The following is a 12,437-nucleotide window of genomic DNA, read 5'->3' on the forward strand; positions in this document are numbered from 1 at the left end:
TTTGGGCTGAAGGATTTTGGAGATTTTTTTTTGTTTGTTTTTTTTTATGGCCAATATTGGAATTTCAATTTAGCATGCAATTTGGGGGGGAGACAATATCTTCTGTATTATTCAGTAAACACAATAAATAAATTATTGTACAGTCTGACCACCACAACAAAAGGTACTGTCAACATATAAACAATTCTTTCCTGTAGGCCAGGCCTACATGTTATGATGAAATGTGATAAATTGATGAATGAATTGATACAAATAACATATCTTTATAACCTTTAGCAAGGAGGTTATGTTTTTGGGAGAGTCTGTCTGTTTGTCTGTGAACAACATAACTCAAAAAGTAACAAACAGATTCCAATGAAATTTTCAGGAAATGTTCAAAATGGGATAAGAAAGAAGTGATTAAAATTTGGAGGTGATCTGGATCATCCATGACTTTTGTTTAAGAATTCTTATCAGTGTGAGATAGGGCCATTTTCATCATATGTGTATATAACTTCACGATAAATGGTAGGATTGCTTTGCAAAACAATACAAGACAAGATCAGAATAATTTCTGACAGATGTAAAAGTACGATCCAGATCCCGGCAATATTCTGGATACCAAGATCCAGAATATGAAATATGTACTGGTTCATCATAATTTTCAACACTGTCAGGTAACAAATTATCGTACAGACCTGCAACTAACACCAAATTGTAGCAGACAGTCTGCTGAAAGGAAGTTTAACATTAAAGTAGGACTAAAGTGTTGCGTGACAATCACAATATGCTTGGTGGAGGTCTGTGCTCTCTACTACTATTACAGTAACATTAAAATACTGATTAAATTATATAAGTTGAATTCATTGATTCATTTACATTAATTGCAGCCGTTGAGATTTTTTTGCATTCTATTTCACTTTAATTGAATTAACTGTTCAGCCCTAGTTTACATGGGGTAAAGTAAATTACATCAGTGCAGCAATAAAACGAGGAGCACGTCAGGTCAGCTAGCCATTCTGATACATTTTTTTAAATAGAGCGATGTGTGTGGGAGGACGAAGTGAAAACGTGTGTGTGTTAAGTGTGTTAAGGTGTGTGATGTTGTGACAAAACTAGCGTGCTGTGGTCTATGAGAGGAAAAGGTATCTGCACTCCATCAGCAGCATCAACCTATATTTATCGTTGAGTTTAGGGTACTGTTTCGTAACATGCAACATGTTTTCTCTCACCCACACCTCCAATACTTTTATGAGTGCTGCACCCACTTTTTCACTGCTGTATCTGATCCAGGCTTTGATAGAAAACTCTTAAAAAATCAAGTCAAGTAACACAAGGCTATCCAACCTTTCTATTTTGTTGTTCAACATTAAATATACAAATATTTTATTTTCATGCCTGTTAAAAACAACGCAGAGAGCACAAAGTTAAAATATTCTGTGCATCCCAGTGTGTATTCACTAAGGCAGAAATGTTGAATAATTCATTTCAAATACTCTGACACAGCACAGCACTCCAGCCTTTAATCCTCCTCTAAAGCAGACATAGCTCGAAGCCCAAACCATAACAGTTGTGCCTTGTGATAATAATCAACAACAACCACCAACACCAACAAAACAAAAAGCAGCTGAGAACATCCACACACACATGGCTACACCTTTCTCTAGGTGAAGTATACACAACACTGCAAGATGCTCCGGAAACCCACATTTACAACTCTCTTCCTCTCTGACACCATTTCGCGCCAGACACACACGCACACACTGCTCATGCCAGCTTCCCTAACCCCGGAGAGAGAAAACTACAAACACACGCCAGTTAAAAAAAACAACTAACCAAGACTATTTTGAGGTTTCTCTGCCTCAACATGCACTTATGCATGTTAGCACTTTTATTGACACTCTAACAGCTGTAAACAAAACATGAGGACGCACAGTACTATTCAAATGAATAATTACATGAATTTCACTCTGACGTTGCGGATGAAGGAGAGTAAGGCAGAATAAGAGCGAGAAAGAGGCGAAGAGAGCCCTCTCTCAGGTAGAACAATACATTTGAATGTGGATATTTCCTTGCCCGTTGCCAAAAAAACAGGAAACATTTCAGTGTACCCTGTCTGATGCTGCAGACTGATTACAAAACAGCACCACTACTATATCCCCAGAATGAAGTAGCTGCAGTAAGAAACATGAAATTGACCGAGTGCTGTCCTTGGAAAACCGTGTCCTTCATGATAACATCCATCAACGCCCACAGGGGTATGATAATACGAATGAGGCAGTCCCTTCTGACTTTTATGTGTCCGAAAAACACAGATTTTATGCAGAGGAGGCAGCTTTGCTTTGGTGGCCTCTGGGCACGTACAACGAAAACAATATCAAAATCAGAAACTGTCTGTTGTCCTTGATACCACGCCCTGCTGTGACGTAATCATAATGCGCATTAAGTGTGTGTGTATGTGTGTGTGTGTGCAGGGGATGATGTGTGAAGGTGTCACACAAACCTGAATTCAATCTGGTGAGTCTAATTGAAAAAGCATAAAAACACAGACAAATGAAACCTCTACCCGAGTGGTCCAGTTTGTTAATTCCTCCCTCTCTCTCTTGTTTAAAACAAAAATGTTTTTTTTGCGTGAGCTGCAGGAGGGTAGAAAGCCCATTTCCGTATCCATATATTATCCTGGTATTTTTTCCCTACCTAACAAACAGTAAAATAATTCAAAACTCAAAGTGCTGCTTTCACAATAACCCCTTTTGAGGGTTACTTCCACCGCTGTCCGTGAAATTATTTGTAAATGTTCATGTTGAATATGCTGTATCATGTCGGGGTTAAGCTCACCTCTGGGCTGTGGAGGGCAGCAGCGCTGCAACTGGAAACTAAGGTTATCTGTGCGAAGGTTTTGACCCTCCAGGTGCTCCAACAGCTCTGTGAGAGTGGATCGAAACGAGTCGGTACCATAAAGGCGGAATCCATCTGAGCCCACTTCAATCTGGAAGTTCTTATACTGACGCACAGTACGAGTTTCGGTCAGGTCCAGCTGATAAAAAAAAAATAATAAAGAAAGAGATTTTAGCGGAGATGCTACAAACATGCAAGTAGAGGTAGAAGTAGATACCTTTTGGCTATCCCAGGAATACTTTTCTAAGATGTCTATACGCAGGTACAACTAACAGTCCAACAATGAAGAAAGAGGTATAAAACAATATTCTGACCCTTTGAGGGTTTGAACTTTAGGGTCAAAATGAAAAACCTGAGGTCACGTTCTTTACCTCAGTGCACACTACGGTGATAATGATGAACTGATAGTCCGTGCAGCTCCAGCGCAGGACATAGGCGCCCTCTTCATTGCCCTCCTGACGCAGCTTGTAAACAGCGTAATCAGTACTGGGGAAAAAAACACAATGTATTTTAGTGAGAATGGTTATTTGTATCTTTTTCATATGGACCATGCTGTGATGTGAGGCCTGTTTTTGTTCCCTGTACATTATTACCTCCGCCAAGGAGGTTATGTTTTTTGGAGAGTCTGTGTGTCTGTGAACAACGTAACTCAAAAAGTTACAAACGGATCTCAATGAAATTTTCAGGAAATGTTCAAAATATGATAAGGAAGAAGTGATTCTATTTCGGAGGTGATCCAGATCACTGTCTGGAGCCAGGACTTTTGGGTCCTTTATCATCGTGAGATAGGGCCGTTTTCACCGTATGTGTAAATAATCCCATGATAAATGGTCAGATTGCTTTGCAAAACAATACAAGACAAGATCACCATAATTTCTGATAGATGTAAAAGTACGATCCAGATCCTGGTAATATTCTTGATACTAAGATCCAGAATATGAAATATGTACTGGTTCATCATAATTTTCAACACTGTCAGGTAACAAATTATTGTACAAACCTGCAACTAACACCAAATTGTAGCAGACAGTCTGCTGAAAGGAAGTTTAACATTAAAGTAGGACTAAAGTGTTGACTAAAGACAATCACAATATGCTTGGTGGAGGTCTGAGCTCTCTGAGTACTTCTCTAGTTAAAGCATGCCCTTCTTCTCTGTCAACATTATTTTTTGAGGCTTACACCTTTCAAAATACAAAACTATTCAATGTAATAAATGACAAAAAAAGTAATCAAAACATTTGTTTGCTGTGAAAGAGTAAAACACACTGGTTAAAACCATCTTCAAGCCTCTATTACCAGAGTGGGGTCAGAAACTGAAAGATCTTAACGTACCTGATGGGTCCATGGCAGCCGTTTTTGATATTGTCCACTACTGAAGTAGGTGCCACCTCCTTGCACAGAAAGTGATGTGCATCCACCGTCAGCCTGAAGTAGCCATCTACGAGGGCTGCAAAGGACTGAGCATCAGGCCGAGAAGCCATCTGCAGCTCCTGAAAAGAGAAGAGACAGTGAGGGATGAAAAGACGGTAGAAGAGCTGACAGAGGACTTGATAAAGACTCAAGGATAAACTTCAAATTTATCATCATTAGTCACAGCTGAAAGCCTGTAGTGAGAGGCAGACTTTGCTTTACTGTGGGGTTACCAAACAACTGTTGCAACAGGTCATATTTGCATAATTAGTGTTAATGACTAGGAGATTACATGAGGTTTGAGTTGTGGAATAATCTTGGTGTTTGCTTTTAACGTGAAGGATTCACACTGTTTCAGGAACAACGACAAAGGCTTTTTGATCAGTTAATCCTTTTCTCACTAAAGCCGATAATATTTTGAAAACACTTGTGAAAAAACTGGTGTTAGTTAGGGATAATTGAAGCATTAATCAAGAATAATCGGGCTCCGTAACAAATACTTACACATGTTCTGGCAATCAACAGAGATTTTTCAAGTACTTAAGCAAACATGACTCTGTGTTAGAGCGTCTTTCTGAGTCCGTCTCACCATCCTCTTGTTGTCCTGTCTGAAGATGGTGACCGTGCTATCCTTGATGACCGTGTGGGTGATCTCATGGAAGTCACAGAACACCACCCAGCCTTCATTCATCTCCTTCTTCCGGTCATTTTTCTGTTTTCCATCCAGCTTGTTCTTCTTTGACTTGCCCTTTTCTTTGCAGATCAGAGGTGCCTGTTTTCAAGAAAAATTGATTGTTATTCTAATTTTTTTTGACAAAAAATTTATTTTAAAATAATCCTACTTAACCAAAAATAAATAACTACAGTAGCAATTTTAAATGTCACTGTTGTTCTGAAGTGATTCCCAATTGGTGCTCTTTCAAACAATTTAAGATTTTTGAACAATTTCTTTTTTATTTCACATCTTTTCACACAACAATCAAAACAGGAACTTAACAGACTGTGATATACACCAATAAGGGGAAATGTTCATTGTGTCTGTGATCTGTGAAATATTCTCCACACATACTCGTAAAGGTGTGTGATTTGCAAACATTTCTTCATGCAGTTTTCTTTAATTTTCCATTTAATGTCTTTAGCATTAGAAGCAATATAATGACTTATTTACAGCTTTATCTTGCCCTATCATCACTTCTCTTAGAGTCTGTATAACCTGAAAAAAACACCCTCATATGACTATTAAAGTGGATCTTTCATCCCAGCTTGTGTTGCAAACCAAACCACCTCTGACAGTTCAGCCTCTCCAGGAAGAGGGGGGAAAAAATCCTGGATAAGAGCTTAGCTTGCCAAGCTGAGACCAAAGATACTCTACTCGCCAGCCAACTCCTGATTACTGCTCAGTTGTGGGAAACAGACCGGATATAATTGAGCTCATGCTGAACAAACAGGTAGAGACGTTTTAAAGGCAGCCGAATCCCAGCCCCACTGAACAAAGCTGGTTTGCTGGGCTAAAGAAAGAGGAGGATGTCTCTGGGTTTCACATCAATGATGCAATGGCGTTGATAGTGATGTACTCCAGATGTTGAGCTGTTTAGTTGACAACATATTATAAACAGTATCATGGTGTTGGATTTTACAGTCCCTCAGTTTCAGTTCCAACATTGCAAAACAGAAACAGAGGCACTACCTTCCTTGTTGTCATGAGCATATTTATACAACCAACACACAATTTTACTACCCTCCCTTATGTTGTAAAAAGTAAGCTTGTTTCTTTTAATTTCTTGTTATAACTTTTCGTATATTTAGTGAGCACTTTGTTAATAAGCGATCATGATTTAGGCAACCTGGCACACACACTCCATGTACAGTCTTTTTCAAACAGTTTTACTTACTGATTGAATCTTCTTCCTCCAAGAAATGCCACTGGTTCCAGTCACCAAGACCTGTGTGTCACAGCTTGGCTCTAGGTTCTGGTTCTGGTTCTGGTTCTGGTTCTGACTCTGGCTCTGGTTGTAGTACCCTGGGAAAGCAAATAAAAAGTAATATCACTCGAGGTGCACTGATCACAATTTTCTTGCCGATCACTGATCATTGATCTTTAAAAAGCCTGACCTGCTACTACCAATTTGGGCCGATACCAATTTTTACTTTAATTTTTTCAAACTAACAGCATAAACCTTCAATGTACCAATCTTATTTTATTGAAAAATCATTGAACAATGCCGGTGACACAATAAAATCTTTATGTTTTAACTTACACAACCAATAAAGTGTCCTGAGTTTTAGGTCTCAGAGCAAAAAGCAACAATGACTGGCTGTCAGACCTTCCTGGAGGTATATAAGATCAGTTTCATATGTAAGGATGGGCCGATCTCTGATTTCTGATCACCGATCCTCCAAAATTAAGCAAATCAGTCTAAATATCACAGTGGATACACAAATAATAACCAAATTGTTAATACCCCGAGGAAACACTGTTTCTTAGTTGAAAAACTACCTATGGTTGTGTCTTCATGCACTGATAAGACTCATGGAGACTCTGATTCTGGCAGCGCTAAGCTAATGTATTATGTAAACATCTTGCTCTTTTCACTTTTGCTTTTGAGCATCTGCCGCACAATGCTTCTGGTATTTTTAGATGTAAACACCCTTCTAACTGTGGGTAAGACACCACAGTTCCTCTTCATGTAAACATATCAACAAAACCACTGTCACATAACCACTGTCATGTAATATTGCAGAAAAACATGTTGGAACAGAAGAAAAACCAATGAGCATTTCAGCTTTATGGCAGACACAGCCACTGCATTTTTCAGATTATGCTGAATCTTTTTTTTTTCATCAAGATCTTTTCAGTATCATTTTATCACATCTAACCAAAAAAATAATTCTGTCAATTTAAAAATACTAATTACTTGGTCATCAATAATCTTCTTTTATTCTTTAAACTTAACCCCAAACACAGCTTTTCATGCAGCACATCTGTGTCTACACCAGAACTTTGAATCTATGCTCAAATTCTTACCGTGGTAGCCTCCATTGCAGAGTTCTCCTTCATGCGTTACACTGAGTGTGACTGGCTCAATTAGCTCACTGCCCAGGCCGCTGGTCAAGCCCTCTAGCGTAGCCAGGTACTTGATCTTCAGGTCGTAGGGCGTGATGTCGCTGTCCTTCATAGTGCGGCTGTTGAATTCACTGAGGAATTTCTTGAAGACGTTGTTGATGCGGATTCGAGTCAGAAAATTGCGCTGTTTGATGTTGTGATTCAGGGACTCTGGGATGAAACGTTTGTAACTGGTGGGATGGACAGAAAAGGGAAGAAATATATCAACCATTTATTTCACTGTATACTTAGTGTAAGTGATTTAAAAGCGGACAAAGTTAACTTGACTTTCTAGAAAAAAGTTTTCTGGAGTTACTTTGGCTTAAAAAAGAATCTATATGAAGTGTCAGGTTTCTTAAAAAGTACTCTTAACTGTAAACTGATCAAAATGTGCAAGACGCTACAATGCTTCAGGTCTTTAACACATATTGTATAGACAGGAAATAACTTCTGAGACTGGAACCTGCCGAAACATAATCACTGCTTGTTAAATTGTGCCACAGAGTTTGTAGATCTCTTTACCTGATTTCATTGGAAGCAGTCGACAGAGGCATATCCACAGTGGTGGCATAGTGTGTGATAGCAAGCACAGCCATGCCCAAACACTCGTTTTCAATCTCGTGCTGCTCTGCCTCTGACTGAGCAATCCTCAGTGGAACAAAACCTTTTTGAAAGTCATGCTGGCCCTGCATGGGACAAACATATTGATTAGAAATTTTGATAACAAAATATATGAAACACCAAAAGTGTAAATATACTGTTCAATTTGTAGAACACAACGAGTTAGCTAAGACACAACAGCATATTAACAAGAAATTTAGATGGACACATCAAGGTAAGTTTAGAAACTTTAATTGACACAGTGGTTATAAGTTACAGCCGAGGGTGTGCTGCTTATTGTTTCACCTAAAGCTGCACTTCCTGCTTTTGTCACATTTCCTTCCAGCAGCAGCAGATGTTTTGAAACTGAACGGTGTTGACGTGAGATCTTTTAACCAGAATGTACTTAAGGAAGTATTTCAATGAATAAAGCAGTAACCAAAAACAAAATAAAAACAGTTTGTTTTTTTTACCTGTGCAAACAGGTAGTCAAGAGAGGCAGCATCCAGTAAAGGTGTTCCCTCTGGTGTCTTCTGGGGGCTCTGTCCTCTGAGTTTGCTGATGCAGTGTCTCCAAACTGGAGACTCTCCTTCAGTGGTGCCGTGCCAGTTTCTGAAATAAAACCTGACAACAGGCAGAAAGAGACATGCTTTTATCTCATCTTATTCTTGGCTCCATTTGGATTCACATGAAGCTGATTGGTTGCCTTGAGCTTGCATGCTAGGGATAACAATAAATGATAAATAACAATGATAAACTTTATTCATATAGCACCACTTCCAGTTAAAGGAAAGGAAAGTAAATAAATAAAAAAAAAATAATTAAAACAGATTAAAACCACAAATGTAAGAATTTAAGATCCTGGTCATGTACTGTGAAAGAAAAAAGTTAAAGGTAAAATAAAATAAAATAATTTAAGCATTTTAAACATGCCCTGCTAAAATCTCCAGTAAAAGAATTATAATGGCAAGCTGGTGTATGAGCTTAAAAAGGCAGAAGATCTGACACATTGAAACTACATGTGTGTCACATTAATCTGCATCATACAGAAGCTTTTTCCATACCAACATTCCCCTAAAACATCATACCCATTTTCACTCTGATACAAAGATAATACCACCCGGGCATCTTTGATTTTTCAACTACATTTTTTGTAGCTTTGACCTATTTTCCCCTTTTCTCTGAAATGAAGCAATATTTCTGTTAACCTGTACATTTAAGAGGAAATACATCATCTCTTCTGTTATGCGTCACAGACAGCTGTCTATAACAGCCAGAGGAAGGACAAAAAACATTTAACCTCAATCTGAAGAACATTTAAAAGATCTACAAATATTCAAATAAAATACAAAGAGGAGACTGCAGGAGGTAAAAATCCTTCATGCTCAGCAGATGAACATGCACTGATGAAAAGAGTTAAAGAGAAATTAAACAGAGGTTGACCAATTTCTGAGGCATTATTCAGTGAAAGTGGCGTCCCATTCTTTTTGCTGATTAGCATGCTAATGAAGTCCTTCAGCTCAAAACAGACGCATTTTAACAGCTGCATGCAACTGAGTATTCACTCTTGTTTTTGTTGTGTCTATTTTTTTTAAGATTATCAGGGTAACTCGATGCAAATCAATCCATAAAGCCTGTATTCATGTGCTTGACCACAATACCCTGCTTCTTTTTCAGACTGTGCTACACGTACTCCGCAGGCTGCAGAAAAAACATGACCTAGCACATACATACAAATACAGAAGCTAAAAACAAACAGCACAAACAGGCTTCTGTCTCTAATTTCTTCTCATGAAGTAGAGCAAAGAAAGAGGAAGTGCAACTGGGACTGTGGTCATGTTTTTCCCATATTGGCATGAAATGAGACCTAATGGACAAATAGATTACTAAAAAAAAAGTAAGGGAAGCTGTAAGAGAACTCTTTTTCTGCTTTGGTGGCTTTTCCCTTTTGTAACATCTTGTTTTAAGTGTAAAATTTCATTTAGCAGGAAATATGTTTGATTTCAGCCCAAACACATAAAAAATATCAAACACATGCCTGCTGCTTTTCACTATCTGGAAATAAGTAAGTTTAGATACGGCATGATTTGCTTTTTTCCAAGACTTTTAACAAATCAAGTGAAACTTTTTTTTGCTTTAAAGCCTGGATAAGAATGAACTTTTAAATCTTGTTACTGAACTCTACTCTCTTACGATGGCTTTTGCCTCCTCCAAGTTTTTATTCATTTTTAACCAAAGCTTCAAAAGATCTCTCTCTGACACTCTGCAGCTTCCATCTCCTCCCAGAAACCAAACATTTTTTGAGATATACTTAGCATTTTTATGAGTCACTTGAGAATCATGATGTCACGAACCTGTGAGAAAGAAAAAGTATTTCAACATGCTCCCCACTACCAGTCTCAAAGCATTTTTTGATCTATAATAAGAAGAGAGCTACAGTACTGTTGCTTTAGAAAAGACATGCACAAATTTTAGTTTTCACATAATGCCAAGTACAAGTGCTGGGACAATAGTCAATAAATCAATTAATTGTACGATAATATGGAATATATTTATATGGAAAATACTTTCATTTTGCCGGCATCAGTATAGCCCCGTGTGTATCCGTGTTTGTTTTCCTCATCTCTTGCCTCCAGATAGACTGGATGTCAAGAGTCACCTGGGCGCATTTATTTCGTGGCGGAGTGAATCTCTTGGGGACATGGGACAGCTAGCATCAGGCTAGCGCAAACACACAGAGTGCAGCAAGTGAGCCTCGTGAGCTTGTCAGGGGCAACGCAGGTTAACGTAGTAGAAATTCGGAGGAAAAAAGATGATTATAAAGTGAAATGCCGCAGCCCATATTTTATGGCTTCAAATCAAATTGGCAAGGTGAACTCAACAACACAGACAAGCCAGTGTGCAGCAACAAAAAAAGGCAACACAACAAACTCACATGCTCACCTAAAACACAAACCCCCAACCCAATTACAATAGCAAAAAATACTAATAAGAAATAAAGGTTTATTGCATTTGACAGGGTGTATTCCATTATTATGATATATTATTTTATATTAGAGGTTAACTTGGTCTTAAAATGATTTTGCCAATAATATTATCAATCGTCAATAACTGTGGGACAAATTATTGCCCAGCAAAATTTATCGGCCCAAGCCTAATGCCAAGGATATCACAGTGTTTGGAATTTGAATCAATTGAATATCGGTTGTTCATAATCATAATTAAAGCATTTCTTCACAAAGTTAAAAAGTGTAAGTCCCATCTGTCTAACTCTAATCAATGGCTAAAAAAAAGCCTTAAAAATCTATTTTGCCCAGCACGTTTCATTTGGACTTTCAGGCTTCTAGCTGCAAATTGGAATTGGCTGAAAAGTATTTGATCTTGTAGTTGTAGCTCACCAGGAGATTGGGCTCAAATTCTGAAGAAGGCAAACAAACATTCTTATAATGAACTGCCAAAAACAAATATGTTACTCTTTTAAAAACTGCAGTCCCTCAGCAACATACTTTACACGGCTGAAGGCTTTTGGCAATGTATTGGAACCACATCATCCAAGATCCTTTCCCTGATGAAATGCACATTTTCTACAAATGCCTCAGAACACTCGTCAAACTAACAAATCATTTCCAAAGAAATCTGCAACTAAAAATGATCTACCAAGATGTGACATGATGGATAAAATCCAACAAACACTGACTGAACTCACACAATGAAGCAACTTCCAAAGAAACACACTAGATTTGTTTGATTAAGTTTCTTGCCTGGAGGTCATGGCTGAAATACAAACTTCAGTTTAAGTAAAGCCAATGTACATTCATTAAAAATTGGTCCCCAAATCTGAGACCACACTTGGGGGTCATGGGATAAGTTCAGCCTGAGATTAATGAACAAAAGCTCCTTATTAGTGGGTCACTTCTTTGACCCACTCTAATGAATTTGACCCAAAAATGATGTCATGTACATGGGGAGCTGATAGATTTTAACTTTATTGACAAAGTCCACAATCAAAGGTCAACTTTTGGATTGTCTGAATCTATATTTTTATTGAAGAACGAAAGATTTCCCTTGCCTGAGGTGATACATCCACACACATCTTATATTTGCTCCTACTCAGTGTTCTTGTTTTACATGTTTCAAAAATGGTGGTTTTTGCAGACGACACAAATATTTTCTGCTCTGGGGGGAGATTTGCAGCAGCTATTATTAACAGTCAAAAAGGAATTGCTAAAACTAAAGCACTGGTTTGATGAAAACAAATGATCATTAAACTTGAACAAAACCAAGTTCATGATATTTGGAAATTCTAAAATGTAGCAAGGGGTTTGTTTGGAAATTGAAAATGTGGAAATTGAAAGAGTTTACGAAAGTAAGTTTCTGGGTGTCATAACTGATCATAAGTTATCCTGGAAGCCTCATACTAAATATTTGTGTACCAAAGTTTCAAAAA

General features: G+C 38.0%; 1 protein-coding gene across 1 annotated transcript in view; it reads right to left on the minus strand.

Annotated features, from left to right (window-relative positions):
* Positions 1 to 12,437, minus strand: part of jak1 (Janus kinase 1) — a 36,524-nt gene that overhangs the window by 13,895 nt on the left and 10,192 nt on the right. The window contains exons 4-11 of the mRNA XM_074667966.1: positions 8,464 to 8,614; positions 7,913 to 8,076; positions 7,313 to 7,581; positions 6,180 to 6,307; positions 4,877 to 5,059; positions 4,210 to 4,367; positions 3,249 to 3,363; positions 2,818 to 3,016 (exon numbers count right to left, since the gene is read on the minus strand). Of these exons, the coding sequence (XP_074524067.1) occupies positions 2,818 to 3,016; positions 3,249 to 3,363; positions 4,210 to 4,367; positions 4,877 to 5,059; positions 6,180 to 6,307; positions 7,313 to 7,581; positions 7,913 to 8,076; positions 8,464 to 8,614 (1,367 nt within the window). The remainder of the gene's footprint in view (positions 1 to 2,817; positions 3,017 to 3,248; positions 3,364 to 4,209; positions 4,368 to 4,876; positions 5,060 to 6,179; positions 6,308 to 7,312; positions 7,582 to 7,912; positions 8,077 to 8,463; positions 8,615 to 12,437) is intronic.

Source organism: Halichoeres trimaculatus, unplaced genomic scaffold (genome assembly GCF_033239565.1).
Source record: "Halichoeres trimaculatus isolate MK-OKI-2021-1 unplaced genomic scaffold, fHalTri1.1 fHalTri1_scaffold_4, whole genome shotgun sequence".
In the NCBI taxonomy this organism is placed as follows: Eukaryota; Metazoa; Chordata; class Actinopteri; order Labriformes; family Labridae; genus Halichoeres; species Halichoeres trimaculatus.